The sequence below is a fragment of the Impatiens glandulifera genome, chromosome 6, assembly GCF_907164915.1.
Source record: "Impatiens glandulifera chromosome 6, dImpGla2.1, whole genome shotgun sequence".
NCBI classification, from domain to species: domain Eukaryota; kingdom Viridiplantae; phylum Streptophyta; class Magnoliopsida; order Ericales; family Balsaminaceae; genus Impatiens; species Impatiens glandulifera.
Window position 1 is genome coordinate 48,844,343 of NC_061867.1, and position 21,322 is coordinate 48,865,664.

At 26.0% G+C, this 21,322-nt stretch overlaps 2 protein-coding genes across 2 annotated transcripts; both read right to left on the reverse strand.

Annotated features, from left to right (window-relative positions):
- Positions 1-6,499: 6,499 nt before the first annotated feature.
- Positions 6,500-12,221, reverse strand: LOC124941843 (vesicle-associated protein 1-2-like). Its single transcript, XM_047482202.1, has 9 exons — positions 11,997-12,221; positions 11,718-11,868; positions 11,172-11,242; positions 10,999-11,080; positions 10,098-10,213; positions 9,469-9,576; positions 8,554-8,745; positions 7,773-7,850; positions 6,500-6,912 (listed from the first exon to the last, which is right to left on the reverse strand). Exons 2-9 carry the CDS (start codon positions 11,764-11,766, stop codon positions 6,793-6,795), a joined length of 816 nt encoding a protein of 271 aa, XP_047338158.1. The 5' UTR covers positions 11,767-11,868; positions 11,997-12,221; the 3' UTR covers positions 6,500-6,792.
- A 2,009-nt stretch (positions 12,222-14,230) lies between these two features.
- LOC124941540 (protein CANDIDATE G-PROTEIN COUPLED RECEPTOR 2) lies at positions 14,231-17,486 on the reverse strand. The gene is made up of 6 exons (XM_047481880.1): positions 17,103-17,486; positions 16,051-16,242; positions 15,658-15,820; positions 15,477-15,579; positions 15,321-15,402; positions 14,231-14,558 (listed from the first exon to the last, which is right to left on the reverse strand). Exons 1-6 carry the CDS (start codon positions 17,370-17,372, stop codon positions 14,481-14,483), a joined length of 888 nt encoding a protein of 295 aa, XP_047337836.1. The 5' UTR covers positions 17,373-17,486; the 3' UTR covers positions 14,231-14,480.
- Between the last annotated feature and the right edge of the window lie 3,836 nt (positions 17,487-21,322).

Here is a 21,322-nt window from a genome sequence, read left to right on the forward strand (position 1 = left end):
GTAATTTAATTATAATTAAATTAAATATTGAAAGTTTAAAATTAAAACTATTAATTATTATATTTTTGTATTAATATTTTAAAATTATTAATTATTTTTGGAAATTAATATTTAATAAATAGTGAAAGACTAGACACGACATATCTTTTCCACACTATAATAAAAAGAATTTAAATTATATAAAAAAAATATTTCAGAATTAACATGATAACCCAAAAAAACGTAAAGTCAAATAATACAAGTTAAATTGGATTTCAATTAAGTGAAAACTAACTTTACTCTAACTTACTTTTTAAATAATTTATATTGCATACCAACTTTTTTTTGGTTTATAAATTATTCAATATCATGTCACCAATAAACGAAAATACCACGTTCATAAATAATAAAAATACATGTTAAAATAATCTTTTGAATAGGATTAGAGTGATTTCAAGTGATGTCACGAATTCGATTATTATTTAAAATATTTGAAGTTAAAATTGGATCGTTACTATATATATATATATATATATACAGAGCCGGCCCCGAAGTTTGAGCTGCCTCAGCCCTGGTAGAAAAATGTCGATATATGTTTTATTATCTTAGGTCTAGTTTAAAAAATTGTTAAAAAAAATGCTTTTAGCAAAATTTGAACCCATAACCATATAAAATTTCTAATTTTTTATTTTAAACCACCAAACCACAACTATTTATATTTAAAATTACAATAAATTTAATAAAATAGTTTGATATTTTTAACAAATAGTCGGCCCTATATATATTGTGTTAACTTTCTAAATTCGAAAAAAATTAAATAATAATATTATCTATTTTATTGAAAATCACATTTATGAAACATAAAATTAAAAAAAAAATGTATAGATACAGATATCATATAAAGTTTGATGCAAAATGATTATATGATAAAAAAGTTTTTTTTTTTTTTTTTTTTTTTTTAAAGTAAACTCTCACTTAGAAAAATAAAAAATTTCTTAAAACTTAATAATTAAAAATATGTCTGAACTGATTTGAACAGGATATCCTTGACTTTTAGGTTTCAATTGGAAAAAAAAAAAGTCCCAATATTCATCCTAAATGTGAAACACAATTCTCTCTCTTTTTTTTAAGCAAAACTACATCAATAATAATAATTTCATAGAACATTTCCATAACACAAATTCTGTCAAAATCAAGAATACATACCAGGCAACACTAGCAACATTTTTTTTACCCGTGACTAAATGCAAAATAGCAGCACATGTCAATAATATATTTTTCCATTGATTTCTCACATAGTGTCATTCGAAATGTATTAGCTAAAGGGTGGTCTTCCTCGTTTTATCACTTCAATCTTTCTGTTTTTCATAATAATCAAATCTAATATATTAAGGTGATAACCCTTTACTTTAGGTCTTTCATAGTTGAATTTGTATATGAATTTAAATTAGAAAACTTCAATTAATTTTCTTAAAAAACACTTCTTTTTTTTTATAACTATCTAATATGAATATTTATTTAAATAATACACAACATAAATAGACATATTAAATTCGTTAAATATGTTTACGGATTAAGTGCTTAACCCGTAAAAATTAATCGCATTCGAAGGATAAACGAAAAACAACCCAAACATTCGGAAAAAAATTGTGACTTCATTGTCAAATGGACAAATTATTTTAAAATTTTGATTCAAAATGGGGGCTAGCAAAAACAAATGGTCTTATATGACTAAGAAATGAACTAAAACTATTTTCAAATTTTAGTTTAGAAAAATGGTTCATATCAAAATAGATACATAGTTTAATGAAAATTTTCAAACAAAATACTTATGAATTATTAAATTTGAAGAATATAAATAATTTTAATTATATTTACTTATAATATATATATAATAACTATTAATTTAAAATATAAAGGTGTACAGGTCTCCCCCACAATCATCCATATTATTAAATAATTTTTCTTTTATAATTTATTTATCATAATTAAATTTGAATATTAAATAAGCCTATCTTAATTCATAATTTTCTTTAATCTCCTTTTTTCTTAAATTTTCTTTAGATGAATTGGTTCTTCATGAATACGTCATAAGTTTCTCTAGGGTTGATGAGGACAGAAGGAGGAAAATAATCATACCATAAATATGGATCATATTAGGTCAATTATTATAATTTACTCATTTCTAATTTAGCTCTTTCATAAAATTAAAAATATTATTTATATATTTATCCTTACTTTATATTCATTAAAAATATATTCATAACTCATAAACTTAATTTCAAATTAAATCATATTATTTTGACTTATATAAAGAATAATATTTACACAATTATTTATTATATCAATAATTCATCAATTCGAATCTAAAAATCCATTAGTTTATGTTTTGTCTCATTCTCGTCAAACTTTTAAACTAATTTAGTCTTTTCAGCATCTTGATAATTTTAAGCTCTACATGCATATCTTCTTCTATTTGTTTTGCATTAAGGACATCTCTACAACATTCTTCTTCATGCTAAGGGCTTCACTTCATCTCCAGAAATTTGTGAAAAAAAAGGAAAAAGGAAATGATTAATTATCATGCCAGCATAGCAGAAAATAAAGCAAGTTAACTTAGAGAGAATAATATAATGCTAATATTTTTTTGTCCTGAATTATTTGATAAAATTGAAAATTAAGTGGTATAATGTTGAATATTTACTTTTAAGTGTTGAATAAGTATCTAAAAAATAAATTAATAAATTAAATGAAAATATCTAAATATTTAAATATTTTATATGTAAGTTAATTTGATAAAATATAAAATTTATATAAATAAAGTATTTAAAGACTATTTTATCTTTATAATTATGTAAATTGATTGAATTTCATGCTTTTGCTTAGAATATAGTGAGTTAATACCTTCTAACTTATCAAATTAATTTAAGATGAATTAAATAATTAAATATAATGTTAAGTAATAATTATTAAATAAATTCAATTTAAATAAACTAAGTAATAAGTTAAATTATAAGTAATAATGATTTAAATTAAGTGATGTTAATTAACCATAAATACAAAATATGCATAAATTGTGAGAAAATCAGAAATTATTGTATACAATCAAATTTTATAAGTTAAATTATTTTATTTATTTATTAATAATCATTACAAAATTAATATTTTTATTTTTTATATAAGTAAAAATATCATATTTAATAATAAATTATTTTATATTACCTGTAAATATTTTATGTATTCATTCTAAAATATATATTTTTTTAATTTGTAAGTTAATATAAATAATGTTAATACTGATGTTAATACTAATTTATTTTATAAGTGATACTGATGATGTTATAATTAATGTTTAATTTATTTTTATGTATAATTAAGTATAAAATACATATCTTAATAACATTAAAATTTATTACACTTAGTTAAATATATATTTTATAATTATTTAAAATTATTTTTATTTAAATTCTTCTTTATATTAAATAATAATTTTTAAATAATATAATTATATTTTTTAAATTATAATATTAATTATTAAAATAAATAAAAAATATACCAATTATTTAAAACAGGTCAAAATATTTTGTATTACCTATATTTTTTAATATTTTAAAATTATAAATATTGTAATAAATATATAAATTAATTAATAAATAGTAATAATATATATATTCAAACATTCAACAAATAATTATTTTATTATATTTTTATTTGTATTCTTACCATTAATATAAAATATTAAACTAACTAATATATCTAACTAAATTTATATATTTGTTTTGTTAAATAATTTATTTATTATAAAAAATAGGGGTAATTTAATTTTAATTAAATCAAATATTGAAAATTTTAAATTAAAACTATTAGTTATTATTTTTTATTAATATTTTAAAATTATTAATTATTCTTATATATATATAAGATTAAATATATAAAATATAATAAATAAAAATAATATATATTCAAATATTAATAAAAAAATAAGTAATTATATTATTTTTGAAAAAAATTATTATTAAATAAAAAAATTAAAATAAAAGTATATTTGATAAAAAAATATTTTAATTTATAAAAATAAATAAAATATATTTAAAATGTATTAATAATTATACTATATATATATATAATATAGAAATAATATTAAAGATTTTTTTTAGAAATTAATATTTAATAGTTAGTGATTACCTGGTAAATGAATAACCAATAAATCAAAGCAATATAGAAAGAATTTAAATTATATAAAAAATATTTTAGAATAATAAACAATTTTTATGTTAACAACTAACAAATATAAAAGAAGTTATTAATTTATAAAATAAATATTTTTTTTATGTTTTTTAAAATATTAAAAAAATTATTATTTAAAAAAAAAACTTTATATTTTATTTATCTTTTTCTTCTTTATTAAATAATTATAATATATATATATATATTATCACAAATTCTTTTAATATTATTTAACACAAACAATATTATATTTTTTATTTACAGTAAAAATATAATATAAATTAATATAAAATTATTATATTTTAATAAAAAAAAAATTATTTAAAAAAAAAAAATTTTAAAATTTTTTTAATCTTTTAATTTTTTTTATTAAATAATTATAATATATATATATATATATCACTAATTCTTCTAATATTACTTAACATAAATAATATAATATCTTTTTTTATTTACAATAAAAAATATAACTATAACTATTTAACTATTATATAATATTTATTATTAAATTATAAAAATATATTTTGTTTTTCAAAATATATTATAATTTTCAAAAAAAAATATTAAAATAATAATTTATATTCATATTGAATAAAAATAATGAAAATGATTAAGTTAAATCTTATGTAAGATTAAAAGTTATTAAATTTATAAATTATGAGAAAATAATTAAATGCTAAATAAATTTTATATGGTTTGTTTATAATATAAAATCAGATTTTAAAAAATAAATTTATAGTTTTTTTATAGATAATAAAAAAGATAAACATATAAATTTCACATTTTATTTACTAATAATTTATTTATTTATATAGAATATAAAATTATATTAAATATAAATGAAATTAAAAATAATATATATTTTTTAAAATAAATTATTATTACAAAAATAAAATTTAATAATTTGAAAATGATTTTTTTATATAGATAAAAAATAAACACAAAATATATTTACCAACATATATTAAAAAAGCTGATTTTAATTTTATTTTTTTTATAATTTTGAGATTTATTAGTATAATTTCTAAATAATAATATAACTTTTTTTTGACCATATTATATATTTAATAATTTTTGTATTGAGAATATGACATAATAAAATAAATTAATTAAGCTTCTAAAGTTAACATGATAACAAAAAAAAACATACATAACTAATACAAAATTAAATTGCATTTTAACTTATTAACTCTATTCTAACTCACTTTTTAAATAATTTATATTGCATACCAGTTTATTTTTAATAAATTATTCAATATCACGTAACCATGTATTTGATAAAGTCTTAAGTTAAATAACTATGTTAATTTGAATGGGATCCTTGACTTTTAGGTTTCAATTGAAAAAAAAAGTTTCTTACAATAAAATGTCCCAATATTCATGAAAAATGTGAAACATAATTCTCGTTCTTTTAGCAAAACTACATAAATGATAATAATTTCATAGAACATTTCCATAACACAAATTCTGTCAAAATCATCGTCTACATTTCCGAATACATACCAAGCAACACTAGCAACATTTATTTTACCGTTACTAAATGCAAAATAGTAGTACATGTCAATAATATGTTTTTCCATTGATTTCTCACATATTGTCATTTGAAATGCATTAGTTAAAGTGTGCTTTTCCTCATTTTATCACTTAAATCTTTCTGCTTTCCATAATAATCAAATCTTTTCCTCATTTTATCACTTAAATCTTTCTGCTTTCCATAATAATCAAATCTAATATATTAAGGTGATAACTCTTTACTTTAAGTCTCTCATAGTTGAATTTGAATTTAAATTTAAATTAGAAAACTTCAATTAATTTTCTTAAAAAACACTCTAACTATTCAATCTGAATATTTATTTAAATAATACATAACATAGCTAGATATATTTATAAATTTATTAATATTTTTTTTTCTTTTAAAGTTCAAACCCAAACAATATTTCATAATGAGCTCATTTTCAAACTCCTAGATATAAGTCCCTTGAATCCATTAGGCGACAAGTTTCACTCACCTGGTAAATTAGTTAAGTGTGTTTACGAGTTATGTGTTTAACCATTGAAAATTAACCGCACTTCAAAAAATAAAAACGAAACCCAACATTTTAAAAAAAATATATAATTAAATTATCAAATAGAAAAATTATTTTAAAGGGCTAGCAAAAAAATGGTCTTATATGACTAAGAAATTTATCTGACTTAATGAACAAAAACTATTTTCAAATTTTAGTTTAGAAAAATGGTTCATATCAAAATAAATCCATAGTTTAATGAAAATTTTCAAAATTGACAGAATACATAAGAAGTTGGTAATATATTGAATGTTGTATAAACAAAATACTCAAAGTCTTTTTTTCACATAGATAAACCAATGCTTATATAGATCTAGAAATACACTTTCACAAGCTCGATTTTTGTTCCAAAAACATTGTTCTCAAGAAAAAAGAGGAACTAACGAAAACCTTTCAGCAATCTACAAGAGATTCTACGACCAGCCAACCAACCATAATAATCTGGTGAAATTTTATTTTGTATCTAGCTGCTTCTGGCAATGTTTTGCTGAAATTTGATCTCAAATCATATGTTTCTTCTTCAAGCTGAGACTGATAAAAGATAACCTATAACAATGCTGACTATAGCCACCATACCAACAAATAGTAAAGGAAACCCCACTTGGACTTTTCTTATAACTTTTGTACTTCTCATAGTAGCCTGCAAGGAACAAGAGTCAATAAAAAAAACAATTCTAGCAAAACCTAGATTTTAAACTCATAATAAGAGATTCAATGAAATTTCAAGTATAAATATACTTGGGGGTTGTTTGATGTGTTTTATGATCCGAATTATTTTTTTGTCAAAGATCTAGACAATAATGTGGAATGAAGCAAAAAATAATCCAAAAAATAATCTTTATGCCAAATGAACCAAAAAGATTGCATAATTGGATCATGATGTAGAAAATACATGATACATTAAACAATCTTATACCAAAAGACAAAAAATAATCGCTTTTAGTTTTTTTGGTGATTTTCCAATAAAATTGTGATTGTGCTAGATATTGTCACAAAACAGAGGGAACTCCAAATAGAATATTTCATCATACATCAATTTTTCGCGCAAATCATCATTGCTCTTTGTTTCTTATAACAAATTAAAATATTAAATACAAAGGATATTTTAGTTACTTGATCCAAATACCTCAAATAATCTATTTTTTCATCGAACAAGATCTTTTGTTAATATATCAGATTATTTCGAAATAATCCCAGATCAAAAAAGTGCACTTTGGTACTTTATAAATTTTATACACCTATTTTTAGGTCTATTTAATCAAATAAGTGTAAATAAAACATAACTAACTTAGCATAGGAAACAACTACTCAGATTAAGTGATAAATATGGTTATGAAATAGCACTAATAAGAATGTATAATAATTACCTCATTGGACATTTCAATCTCTACCATACTAATTATTACCTATTACCTCAAGCTCTGTACCATATTTACATTCATAGCCCATATTTTTGGACTTAAAACCAAGTGAATGACAATAAGTTAATTAACCACTTACAAGCTCCTGTTGTATAATTTCTTTCTCTTGATTGAGCCCTCTTCTCCCTTCTGTCAGCTTCGCAATGGTAAATTCAGCCTGCAAGAATTTACAGTTCAGTGGTAGTAACATAGGCTACAGATGAAGTAGCCTTACGGTTGATGCACATTCAGAAGAATCTCATAATGTAGAAGCAGGATATATTGGTAATCGTATAATGGTAGTAGAGTAAGTTAGTAGCTTAATAGCTTATAAATGGTAAGAGTATGTAATATATGGAGTTAAGTAGCCCCATTTGGAAACAATCTTTGTTTTTGTTTCCCTATCTGAATCCAAATGAGTAAAAACCAATAAATGTCTAAATCTATCTTTTGACTAAGTAGTTTCCAAATATTCTCAATCCATATCGAGTTACAAATACATAAATAAAAACTGTTGCCAAATGGACAAGTACTAAATCTAGTTGATCTGTTCTAAAGCCTAAGGTCATTCTCTTCTCTTCTATATTTCCTATACAAAATCCTAGATCATTAAGCACTACATGGTTTTATCGATACTTTTAATGGCCATGACTGAACTCTGAAATCATATTGAGGCTGTTGATGGGAGCAGAAACATGTAAAATACTTGCTCTAATACTCTGCTACCTATTAATTCCACCCACCAGTTAATCAAGAAAGATCATGTTTATATAAAAGGCTTCATGGTAAGAATTCTATAGCATAGTCGTAAAACTAATTGACTAGCAAACGAGATATGGTGTATTATCATCATTAACCAAGAATGAAAGCAAGACACCAACCTCCCTCAGCTTGGATTCAAAATCCATTAGTTTTTGCTTTGTCTCATCAAGCTCTTTAAGTAGTTTAGTCTTTTCAGCATCATTGATAGTTTTAGGCTCTACATGCATATCTTCTATTTGTCGTTTGTTTTGCAATGAGGATGTCTCTACAATGTTCTCCATGCTACGGGGCTTCACTTCATCTTCAGAAGTCTGTAGCAAACAAAGAAAAGAAAGAAATGATTATCCAATGCATAGAATATCATGCCAGCATAGCAGAAAACAGAGCAAGTTAACTTAGAGAATAATATAATGCTAATACTTTTGTAACTAGCTAAAACTATTGCTTTCTGAATTGTTTGATAAAACTAAAAAATTAAGTGTTAGAATGTTGAATACTCAATTGAAGTGTTGAATAAGTAAGTATCTGAAAAATAAGTTAATAAAACAAATGAAAATATCTAAAATTTAAATACTTGGTATGTAAGTTGATTTGATAAATGCGGAACTCATGTCTGTAAAGTACTTAAAGGCCAATTTACCCTTATAATGATGTAAGTTGATTAATTTTCATGCTCTTACTAGATTACCGAGCTAAGACATTCGTAGCTTAGCGAATTAAGCCAGATTTTATAGCTTAACTTGAGATGAATTAAATAATTAAGTGATCTTAAGTAGCAATTATCAAATGAACTTAATTCAAATAAGCACTTAAATCATTTAAATTAAGTGATAAGTTGTATTATCAAAACACCGCCTTACAAAACACCCAACCTTCAATCCACAAGTTTGCACTTTATAATAGCAATGTGGAAATTATGTAAACAAGTACCACCTCCTGTAGTGATTTTGTTGAAAAAGATATTTAACCATAGAAGTGAGGTTTAGATCTTCCCTACTTAAACCTTTCCTCACTGAATCTTCAGGTGCAGTTACCTGCTTTAGTGTTCCATTCATAGGCAATGACACTGGTGATTGTTGTGCACTCAAAAGGATCACTTTCAGCTTGTTCTCTTCAACTAACTTCCCCTCCTCTTTGGCAAACTGGCATAGACAACAATATTAGGGTGTGTTTGATCAAACTGAAAATTAAGTGTTGAATGCTCAATATTGAATTTTAAGTGCCCAATTAGATGAGTGACAGGAAAAATAAATGATGAATAAACCAAATAAAAATTACTGAATTTTAGGGTACTTGATATGTAAGTTGAATTGATAAAATGTGATACTAATATTGGAAAGTATGTTACAGTACTTGAAGACTATTTTACCCTTATAGTGAAGTAATTTAATTAATTTTCAGGGATTAAAGTTGTTGTTTGTATGCTCATACAACTACTGAGTTAAGTCATTCATAGAGATTACCAAAGAAAGCTAGGTATGCTAGATTAATTTGAGCTGAATCTAACAAATTAAGTGATTTTTAAGTAACTTTTATTAAATGGACTTATTTCAAATAAGCACTTTAATTTTCAAATGAAGTGATAAGTTATGTTATCAATCATCGCTTAGTCTAGACAAATACCACACATACATAGTTTACAAAAGCAATGAAGACTACTTACCATGCTAGAAGTGATTTCATCATCCGCTGTCCCTTCAGGAACTGCTGCACATTGAACCAAAAATTTGTCTTTGCACACCAAATCTGTTGGAGCTACTTTCTGTGCTTGCATCGTCACTTTAAGACATTTGAGTTATCACCATACAAAACAAAAGACCACCATTAGCAATTTAGTACAATCAGAACTTACTAATATATGGGTGTAGATAAGAATTTTAGAAAATATGAACAAATAAGGACTACCATTTCTATTTTCTTTTTAAAGGATATTCATGCAGAAACACAGTTCAATAATACATGCAAAGACACCACATAAGACCTTCGCTGTTTGAACATCAGGTTTCTCAATAATTGCCAAAAGAAATGATTTCCAAATGATGACTAACATAACCTTCATTACTAGAAGCTAAGATTCATGCCAATATACATCAAGGCACATTCTACTATTTCAGAAAGACTTTCTGGTAAAACGCCTTGGGTGTTTCCTCATGTTACAGAATATAGCCAGACAATATTAGGGGCGTTGGATAGAACTGAAAATGAAGTACTTAATGAATACTACATTTTAAGTATTGAATGAGTCAAGTATTGGAAAAAATAAATGTTGAAAACACAAATGAAAATATATAAATTTTAAGTATTTTGACTAATGTAATGTCGGAAAAGTACTTAAAAAGACTATTTACCCTTATACTGATGTAAGTTGATTAAATTTTCAGGGTTATTAGATTACCGAGTTAATTTTATAGCTTAACTTTTTCAGATTAATTTAAGTTGAACCTAAATAATAAAGTAATATTAAGTAACAATTATTACACGAACTTAATTCAAATAAGCACCCAATTATTTCGATCAAGTGATAAGCTATGTTATCATCAAACACAGCTTAATTAAAATCATACCAGCAAATGTAAAAGATGCTTTTGGATCCAAAACACCTATATTAGGCCGTACACAGTATTTCTTGGGTGAAGTAGTTTTAACCTGTAAAAGAGAGACCCATAAACCATGTACATAACTATTAAGAGAAAAAACTTGAGCAACTAAATCTACTAAAAAGAAAACAGATACACACCTTAAAAGCCAAATAATGATTGGTCTTGTTTACAAGCTGAATAGAACACGATGATTGCTTCATTACTTCGACTATCAAGTACCAACAACATATAAAAAATTGTTAGTTCCTCACTTCAAAACTTATAAATACATAACAATCTTCAAAATACACTATGATTGCTACTACTATATTACAAGTTTTTCCCTGTCCATTGATAAAGAGGTTTGGGGAATTTATCTCACCCAAACCCTAACGGTTACATAACTTCCATAACTATCCACTACCCCAACGGTTACATAACTTCCATAACTATCCACTACACATAACTTCCCATACAACATTACTAAGCCTATCATCATAAACACAACACACATAACTTCCCATACAATTATACTGAGATTGCTGAAATTACTAGCTGTAATTTTAGCTACTGTAACATACTATTCAACATTGTTCACCACAATAGAGCTAAATAGATGTAATGAAAGATATTATAGCTTTTAGAAATGATTTAGCCAATCATATTGAAAGATATAGAACAAATGACACAATAAACAGACATACATATGAATTTGAGTTCTCTTGGATTAATTTCCATAAGTTCTGTAGCCATCTTTTCTTCTTCTTCTTCTTCTTCTCAAAATGACCTCAATATTTGTTCATACAAACAACTAAATATGAGGAATGTAGCAAAGATCAAGCTTAATCTCTAATCCTGCAAGACGAAACAAAACCCACAAAATCTGAGTTAAGAATGAATAACCTTACAACCTTAAACTCTGCATAGAGAGATCTATGATCGCGAGAAACGGATGATGAAGTTAAGAAGGAATTGAAACGTACATTGCGTAAAATTGGCGTCTGAATCGAAATCGGTTGTTGATGTTGTTGTTGTTGTTGTACAGAGGATGCTTTGGTGGTAACGGGTAGGAGTGATGATTGATGTGGATTTTTGCGATAAACCCTAGAAAATGGAGTTTGGTGTATCTGTAATCTGTAGATAGAGATGGGGAGAGAGAGAGAGAGAAAAAGGCAGTTGTTTGGTGATCCGGAAATTTGTATATAGAGGGGGAAAATGAATGTAAAACGTGTGAAGAGGAAAGGGATAGTGAAAGTCTAACGGTGTTGTCGGATTTTTAATATAAATTTTAATTTTATTTAATTTAATTTTAAGGAGATTTGTGGTGTCGGTTGTGGGAGGGAGTCGGTGGGGGGAGGGCCTAAGCGGTTGTGATGGACCTACTACCAAAATCAAAATATTGGACTATATTTTAATTAATTCACTTATTCTATAACACTAATTTAATCAATTTTATATTTTGAGTTTGTTTGATCATGTTTTTTTTACGGGACAGGATCCTCAAATAAAAAATATAAAAAGTTGTACTGTTTTTATTCCTCGGGAAAAAATTGGAAGGATGCCGTTCTACCGAAAACCATAAATTTTTTAGTTTTCTGGTATCGAATTCTCTGGAAGGAGATAAGTGTTTTTGATCCATTTCGTACGATTAATTTTTATTAGATCTCTCTTTCAATGGAATTTTTCGAACTCGGTGACTTGTATAATTATTCCGGATTCACCCTTCAAATAAAGGAAAGGCCAACAAGAATAAAAATGAAGCTAATTTTTCGCAAAAATCAATTTTTTGATTTATTTCATGTATTCCATGACCGGAACATGGTCCCTTGGTCTACTTTTGTCTGACTCTACTTGTGTCTTGCATAACATCGTTTATACAATATACTTTAAATATATATATATATAATAAAATTATATAAAGAGATTTTTAATATAACATATTATAATATATTAAAAATTCATATTATTATAAATAAAATTATAAAATATAAAAGTTAAATAAATATATCGATGATTTTATATATTTTATTATGTTTGGAGAGATAAGGAGGCTGGAGACACAAATGTCATCATAGTCTCGTCATCGTCAACTACGATAAAAAAATAAAATAATAATTACCCATAACAAATTGAAAACGGAATAACATGAATGAAAAAAAATTATAATGGTCGTTCTTAAGTGTAAGCTTTCTAACATATTAACTGAAGTTTTGAATGTCATTTTTATGTTAATGTATTAGAATAATATATGCAACATCGTGACATCCTAAATAAAATAAATTTGTTGTAAATAATTAGTAAATAATAATAATGGTAATTGTTATTTTGGTTGAAGATGGTAAAAAAATATCCAATCTTGCTATATATATATATAAAAAAATGATTTCTACATTTGTGAGGTGTTTAATGATAATCTTGATTATTTGGAACAAGAAAACGATTTCTTAACATATGCTGCTGGGTGTTCTTATTTTTTGTTTATTTGGAACAAAACAAAATGATTCATTGACATATCCTGCAGGGAAATTTGAGCAGATGACCCTAAAAATAGGGTGAAATGCGAAAAGTGAGGGTGGATAATTTAAATAGCGCTGGTGACCCTTTTTACTGTTTTTGGACAAAAATGTCCTAGTTGCGTCACGCAACCTTGCGTGACGCAATTTTTTATTTTTTTATTTTTCAAAAAAATTTAATTATGAAATTTTTTGGACAAAAATGCCTCAGTTGCGTCACGCAATCGCGAGACGAAAAAAAAAATTGAAAAAAAAAAAAAAACGGTTGCGTCACGTAACTGGAGTTGCGTTACGCAAGGGTACAATTGTCATAAAAAAAAAGAAGGTCACCAGCGCTATTTAAATTATCCACCCCACTTTCCGTATTTCACCCTATTTTTATGGTCATCTGCTCAAATTCCCCTACTGCAGGGTATTATTTGAAATTGACTTTTTGATTTATATTTTAAATAAAATTTATTTGTTTTTACTTTTGAAAGGATAAAATTAGTTTTATTATTTAATCATCCATTAGAAATGACACAAATGCAGATAGTGAGCTCATTTGAAACACTTTTTGTCTATTACATATCAAGTTTAGACAATGTGAATTCAGATGAGATCAAGTTTGAAATCAGAACACAGTTAAAACACAGATATAAAAAATTATTGACGGTTCCTCGTATTGATTCAGATTCAGAAACAAAAGTGTGTCGAAATGGCCATGGTAGCAGAAATAAGGAATTTCATTAACATAAAGAGGAACCCAAATGGATGATGCTACTGCAAAGTTTACTGTACACACAAACCAGATACGTTTTGCTCCCTTACCATATTTTACGCAAAATTTGACAAGAAGTTGACACCCTTACCTCATTTCATTGTACTCGAACTATTTATGATAGAATTTTGGAATACCTGGATCAACTGTACAGAAATGTGTGAAATCTTCTCTTCAAGGCCTATGATTTTCGTTCATTCCCAATCACCATCGAAAAACCCAGCATCTTTCATCTCAGAGTAGTATATATTCTCTAGATGTAAGTCTTCTTCCTGTTGAATCATGGGATAAAGCTTATTTGAATCATCTCAGATTGCATTGTTTTAGTGTATCATTTTTTTTACGTTATTGTTATCTTTGTCAAGGACCACAATGATTAAAAACAACCTGTAGAATTATCCCGGAAGAAAATAATTCCAATAATGTAATGTCGAGAAAGTCAGTCAATCAATTAGACTAATTGATTTGTAAATCAATCAATTAGACTAATTGATTTGTAAATCAATCAATTAGACTAATTGATTTGCTAATTAGCCGTTGATTATCAATTACATGATTTTACTATTTAATTATTTCCTTTTCTGCAAATGTAATTTTACTATTTAAGCACTAGACGTCTTATGTAAGAAGCACAACAACAAAAACACAAGTAATAAAATTTCTCTCTTTTTTCTTCATTTTTCTACACAACCATATCAAGAAATTCCACTATAATTTGAATAATGATCTAAAAAATAATTTGTATAAAGTAACACGAATTACTCTATAATTCGATGAGAATCATCATACAGAAAAATCTTATACCAAACAAAAAGAAAAATCACTTTCAATTTTACTTTGGCGATTTTCCAATTAAATCACAACAATGTACAAGTTTCCAGAGAGGCACAATGTGAGAACTTACATTTGTTTTAACCAATAAAAATTTTATCTATCTCAAAAAAAATGGGGAAAAACTCACTTTTCAAATCAGCAAATTTTTTGTTGTTGAACATCATGAAAATGAGGAATAGGGTTAAATGAGCAAAATTTACCTGGAAGAAGTCAGCAAGAAATGTGACATATAGAAGAGGGAGGTAAAACGCATGGTAGAGAACTTCTGTCAGGTCATACAGCCTGTAAAAAGAATGCAGAAAAATTGATAAACACAAATTCAATAAGACAAGATGCTAGATTTACTGAGAATATACCAGAATCCCAATCCAGATCCTTGTCCAGTAAGTCCACAAGCTAACAGAGCCATGGCATTCGAGAAGAACATGATGATTGTGTACTTGTAGAATGCAGGTCTTGCTGTTGTTCACAAAATAGAATATTAATATAACCACGGTTTTGATGAACATGGACATAAATAGTGATCAATAAACTCACCAGGTAGTTTTTCTCTCCATCTTGAATGATATCCAAAACTTATCAAGCCATAGACTGCAGTAAGAAGCAGCTTGTGTAATACCCACAAACCCCATTTTATCCCATGGTTGTTTTCATGGTCATTGATGAACAAAGGAACAGCAAACCCAAACAAGTATATAGCCTAAAAGGAACATTATAATATATATAAGTATATTAAATCAATTTAAAACACATGAGATCAAAGAAAAATTCATCAATCCATTTTATTTGAAGTATTCATTCAATTGCATTAAAAAATGTGATCTTATTTGGAAGAGGAATATACCATAAATGTTATTTCCAAATGAAACCATGGATAAAATATGTTAAGAAGATATTAGGAGAGCTTTGGAAATTTTATTATGAAATTACCTTCAAAAGCATGTCCAAACAGACAATAAGACCCGTAATAGCAAATGTACGCGTCAAGGCTTCTGATCCACCAGCATAATTTCCTTGTAATAAGAAAGCCATCAAACTGACCTCAAGAAACAGCATTCCAGATGTTGTAAACAAAGACAATATATTCCAGGCTTTTTCTTTCCCAGGACTGCATTCCCATGCCTATCTCAGAATACAAAGGAGAATTGAAACACTCTCAAGGCTATTAAGCAAGAAAGTCAAGAACAATGAAGAATAATTCACTTTGGTTACCGAATTGGATGTTAAGTGGAGTCTAGAAGAAACTTGAGTTATTGATTGTAAAACATATTTGTGGGTAAAAATGACCAACAGCTACTGAAGCATTCATTTGACCCTTTTCGTATCATGGAAATGAAAAATGAGGTGCATACATTTTCCAGATCATTTTTGGTTTTTCATTTGCAATGAAGGCCACTTTAATGCAATAGAATCAAATGTTGATCCAACCTAAAATTCAGCTTGATCTCTAGCTACAAATTCATTGGCCAAAAAATGTACATGTGTCTCAAAATAAATTGATGATTTTTTATAAGATCCAACCACAACTACAAAATGGGTAATTCATTTGTCAAATGAAACCGTGATCTCATCTTCCAAATATGTGTTTACTGAAAAATTGTGGGTTATCACTAGGATTGATCCACAACTACAAATTTTGCTAAAACCGCAGTTTCTGAGCTGCAAAGTTTGCTTATATTCTTACTGCAACAAAAGATTAATATTTGAAGTTCATAAATAATTACACTTACCCAACACCACAAAAAAAAGGGAAGATAAGTCTTTTAACTAGTTAAATACTCAATCAATTCACATGTGAAGTAAACCCTTAAAATCAGAAGCTTGGTAACCATAGAAACTATCTTCAACCTAAGAAATCAAACTTTCACAAGAAAACTATCAATTCAATTAAGCCAAATACAGATTCAATTATGCCATAGTATAGTTTCTATCCATTACTTACTATTGGCAAAGAACAAATAGAAAGGGTTTAAGAAAAAAACCTGAAGAAAACACCAAACTAGATTCAGGAGACTAACGAGCCAAAGACAGCCATAATAAGCAATCATGATATATGATCGTCCATTGGATAGCCTTCCGATGCTCTTTCTCGCGTGGGATGCCAAGTAAAAGACGAACAGAGCCGAAGAGACAACTAGTGTGAGGTTGTGTATGAAACCATGGCATTCGAAAAGCCAGGCGTAAAGTAAAGAGACTTTATCATCACCTTGTACAGTCGAATTGGAGGGTCGAAAAGAGATTGGAACCTCCATAGAAACTTAGTGATCAATATTGCAGGAGAAACCCTAAATCAGGAGTTGAAAAACAATGGCGATTGGAAATGATTTTGGAAGTCTAACCCTAGATTAATCTTTGCTATGGAACAGAGAAGAAAGAACAGTCTTAAGACTCGTTTGATATGGATTTTATTTGGAGTTATGTGTCACCGACTATAACTAATCTACCCAACACATATCTAATAAAAACAAATCATTATAATTAGGTTGATTGCATATTAATTTTATCATATTTTTAATAAATTTAAATTTTATCATATTAATTTTTTAAGAATTAATTTAGGTTAAATTCAATTAAAAGTTATTCTAATTAATTAATAATAATAATAATAATATAAAATAACATCTATAAAATCAAAATAAATAATTGACATCTAAATATCAAATTTTATAAACAATTTATAAAAAAAAATTAAAATTTAAAATTCAACAATCAACAATCAACGAGTTTGTTGAAATCACTTCAAAGATGAACTGATTTAAGGAACGAACCAATATTGTCGAAAAAATATCTACCAAATATTGTGGGAGTCAATTAGAATTATCTTCAAACGATGATTTAAAATTAACACTAAAAAAAGTTTTATCAAATGTAATATATATTCGAAATAGTTAAGAACTCATACAAATCATCATGCTCGATAGTTTATAGATGATAATTAATCATTTATCTATATGAAAGAACACTTGTAATAATTTTTTATTGAGAAAAAAAATCGATTATTTTGTCTTTTGATGTTAAGAATGGGACGGATATTATTTCGATAAAGAATCATCAACACAATTAAGAGTATAATAGGAACGATACACCAATGGTTTAAAGTATTATTAAGATTATAAAAATTTAACCCGACTAAACATTATACTGAACTGAATAAAGCACAATATTAACTCAAATGTTAGAAAAAAACTATTGAAAAGAACGAGAAGAACAAACTTTTAACTTAAAAAAAAATAGAAATGAGAAACAGAATCTCCGCAAAGTAAAAGATATTAAAAAAATCAAAGTAAGAATCTTTCTTCCTTCGTAAAATATTCTTCCAATAATCTCAATCTTACATCTTTTTAAAAAAATACATATCGGGTTAACAAAGATCACCTAATGCAAAAGGGTATCATTCGTCAAAGACTTGACTATTGGGAATAAAGCTGAATAACCACAATTGTAATTAATTATCTATTCTCCACTGACTTGATCTTTAGGAGCGAGAAACAACAAACAAAAACGGAAATATAAACCACGTGACTTTTATCCAAAAGAAGTTTCACTATAATCAAATGTTAAACCCAAAACAAATGAAAATAAGAGTTAAATAAGGAAGAGATATCATTATCTCTCTACAAGTGTATAAGTATAATTGATGTCTCTCATGTGTGTTTCGATAAAATTTCCTCTAGCTTTTATAGTAGCTTTTATAGTAGAACGAGGACAACCAAAGAGTCTTTTCCAATGAGAAAATCATTCCCTTATTTAACACAAATGAGTTTCAGGACTTCTTAAGCAATGGTTTCTTAAACAGGCTGAACTTTTTATTACATAATTGAGCACCCAAACAAATAATCCAACACTGACCGTCACCAAAGTTAGTGGCGCTCATTCCTTTTTCGTAAGAGACAACTAATAATGAAGAGTATTGTATCAGTTATCCCTTGGATCTATCAGCAAGAGGCCGACGTGGGCAGAGTCCCCATAACTGACGAGGAATCGAGAAGACAATTTATTTGAACTATCAATTTTAAAGAAGCATGAAAGTAAGAAAGCAAGAAAAGAGAAACACATTATGAACTCGAAACAAGTGAAATCTTTCAATGGAATAATCAAATCCCTACTTGAAAAATGTAAATCTCAAATCTCTAATGAAGGAGGTGTGATAGAGATTAATTTAGATCAATATGAATTTAAATTCTAAAGTGTACGTACTTTCTTTGTATGTTTACGTCTATTTGGTAATGTTGGGGAGATTGACATTGGCTATCACAATCCAGAAATGCAACCGATACAAAATGTCCTTTGATGTGGTGTACTTTAATACGATTCCGACATTGCAGTTTGGTTCAAATTAATCTTATGGGACGACTCTTGGTGTATGAGATTTTAATATTCTGTTATTGGAATGATCAAATTTTGTTGTTGATGAAGGCTTCGGTAGCAAGTGTAATGAAAAGTCTTACCTTTTCAAAAAATATATATTTTAGTTATTTCATTTAAACATACCCATATAATTATTTTTTCTTTTCCTAAAACAAAACCTACATTAAACAAATGATCTTTAATGTGGACTCCATTATAGGGCTAGAAAGTAAATATGTTCGCTCGATCGAGATGACGGGATCCTATGACCACCGACCCAAAGCGTCGTTGATGAAAGAAACAATGAGGCCACAATGGTTGTTGTGGAGAGTAAAATGAAAATCACGAGCTAAAGGGACATAGTTGCTAAGATGAGATACTTTGTAATATTTGGTAGTAACATTGATGTAAATGAGGGAAATGGTAGACTTATTTTTATGGTGTAAATGGTTGTTTTTGAGTTATTTTTTACTGTTGATTTTTTCACTTAGTAAATTTTTTAATACTTTTTTTTTTGTAAATTGATATTATGTATTGCTTTTGTAAGGACCATATTATTTTAATAAATTGAACATTTTATTATGACAAAAATTTTGATATATGTTTGTAATCTTTAGTGAGATTACATATTATGAAAAAAAAATGGATGGATAAAATCAATGAACATTTTTGTTAATTAGATAAAAAAAAAATTCCTATTTTATTTTAGGTGAAGAAGGTAATTTTAAATTCAGTTATATATAGAAAATAATTTTTATTAAGTGTTTTATCAAATAAGATTTATTAAAAAATAAATTATGTAATTATAATTAGATTTAAGTAATCTTGATAAGATTATATATTGTATTTGTAGCCTATATAAATATGTGTTATTATTGATAAAAGAATCATTGCAAAAGTTCATTCCTCCTACTTATCATCATGAAATATTTTTCTCTTTTGGTTATACTAGTTTTATTAGCTTATACATCATCCAATTTTAGAATCGAGGCAACACCGAATCGTATCCCTTTGATGAACGATCCTAGTCAACCACTTGATTTCGGACAAAAATCGCACCGCATTAGTATGTGTTTATGTTATTAATTAATATTATGATTTATTTGTAATGTTGTATATTTTATCCTACTAATTATCATGTTAATTTGAATGAACAGATTGTCCCCGACCAATCTGTCCACACCCGATGTATTGTTGTTCTTGTAGTTCATCTGGAATCTGTAATAAATGTTGTAAGTGAATTAGGAAAGATGGATGGAAACAACTATTCAATCATTGATGTTGGAGAAGATGGATAATAAACATTTCATATTCTTTTAATTAGTAGTACTTTGTTATTTGAAATCAATCAATAATTAAGTTGAATTAAAAATATGTATTTCTAGTTTGGTTAATATGAAATATTGAGTAGTTATTTATACTAGCATGGATAATTGTGTTGCTAATGATATAAACAAAACATTATTTATATATAAATGTTTTAAATAAAATAATATCATTTAAATTTAAATAATTTTAAATTGGTTTTAATTTATAAAAATTAAGTTATTCAAATATAATATTTATATAAATTTTAAATTCATTAAGTATATAGATTTTGAAAAACATTTAAAAGAAAGATTTAATGTTACCGATAGTCATTTTTCATCAATAATAATTAGAGCATATAATAAATTCTGATAATAATTTTATTAATATAAAAAAATTATATCTGAAAATATATATTTTATATAATTAAAAATAAATATCAAATATTTAATTTTGAATTAAATTACCAATCAAATTAAAGTTTTACTAGGTCTAATATTTTTTATTATTATATATTTATTTGAAAAATAAAAATATTAAAAAATTA

Excerpts from the sequence above, each read along its gene's own strand:
- LOC124941843 (XM_047482202.1), bottom strand. The coding sequence starts at position 11,766 with ATGGCTACAGAACTTATGGAAATTAATCCAAGAGAACTCAAATTCATA. Across the intron at positions 8,746-9,468 it reads TGAATGGAACACTAAAGCAG|ACTTCTGAAGATGAAGTGAA; the intron begins GTAACTGCACCT and ends TGTTTGCTACAG. Across the intron at positions 6,913-7,772 it reads AAATTATACAACAGGAGCTT|GCTACTATGAGAAGTACAAA; the intron begins GTAAGTGGTTAA and ends TGTTCCTTGCAG.
- LOC124941540 (XM_047481880.1), bottom strand. The coding sequence starts at position 17,372 with ATGGAGGTTCCAATCTCTTTTCGACCCTCCAATTCGACTGTACAAGGT. Across the intron at positions 15,403-15,476 it reads GGATCTGGATTGGGATTCTG|GCTGTATGACCTGACAGAAG; the intron begins GTATATTCTCAG and ends TTCTTTTTACAG. Across the intron at positions 14,559-15,320 it reads TTCTTGCTGACTTCTTCCAG|GAAGAAGACTTACATCTAGA; the intron begins GTAAATTTTGCT and ends ATGATTCAACAG.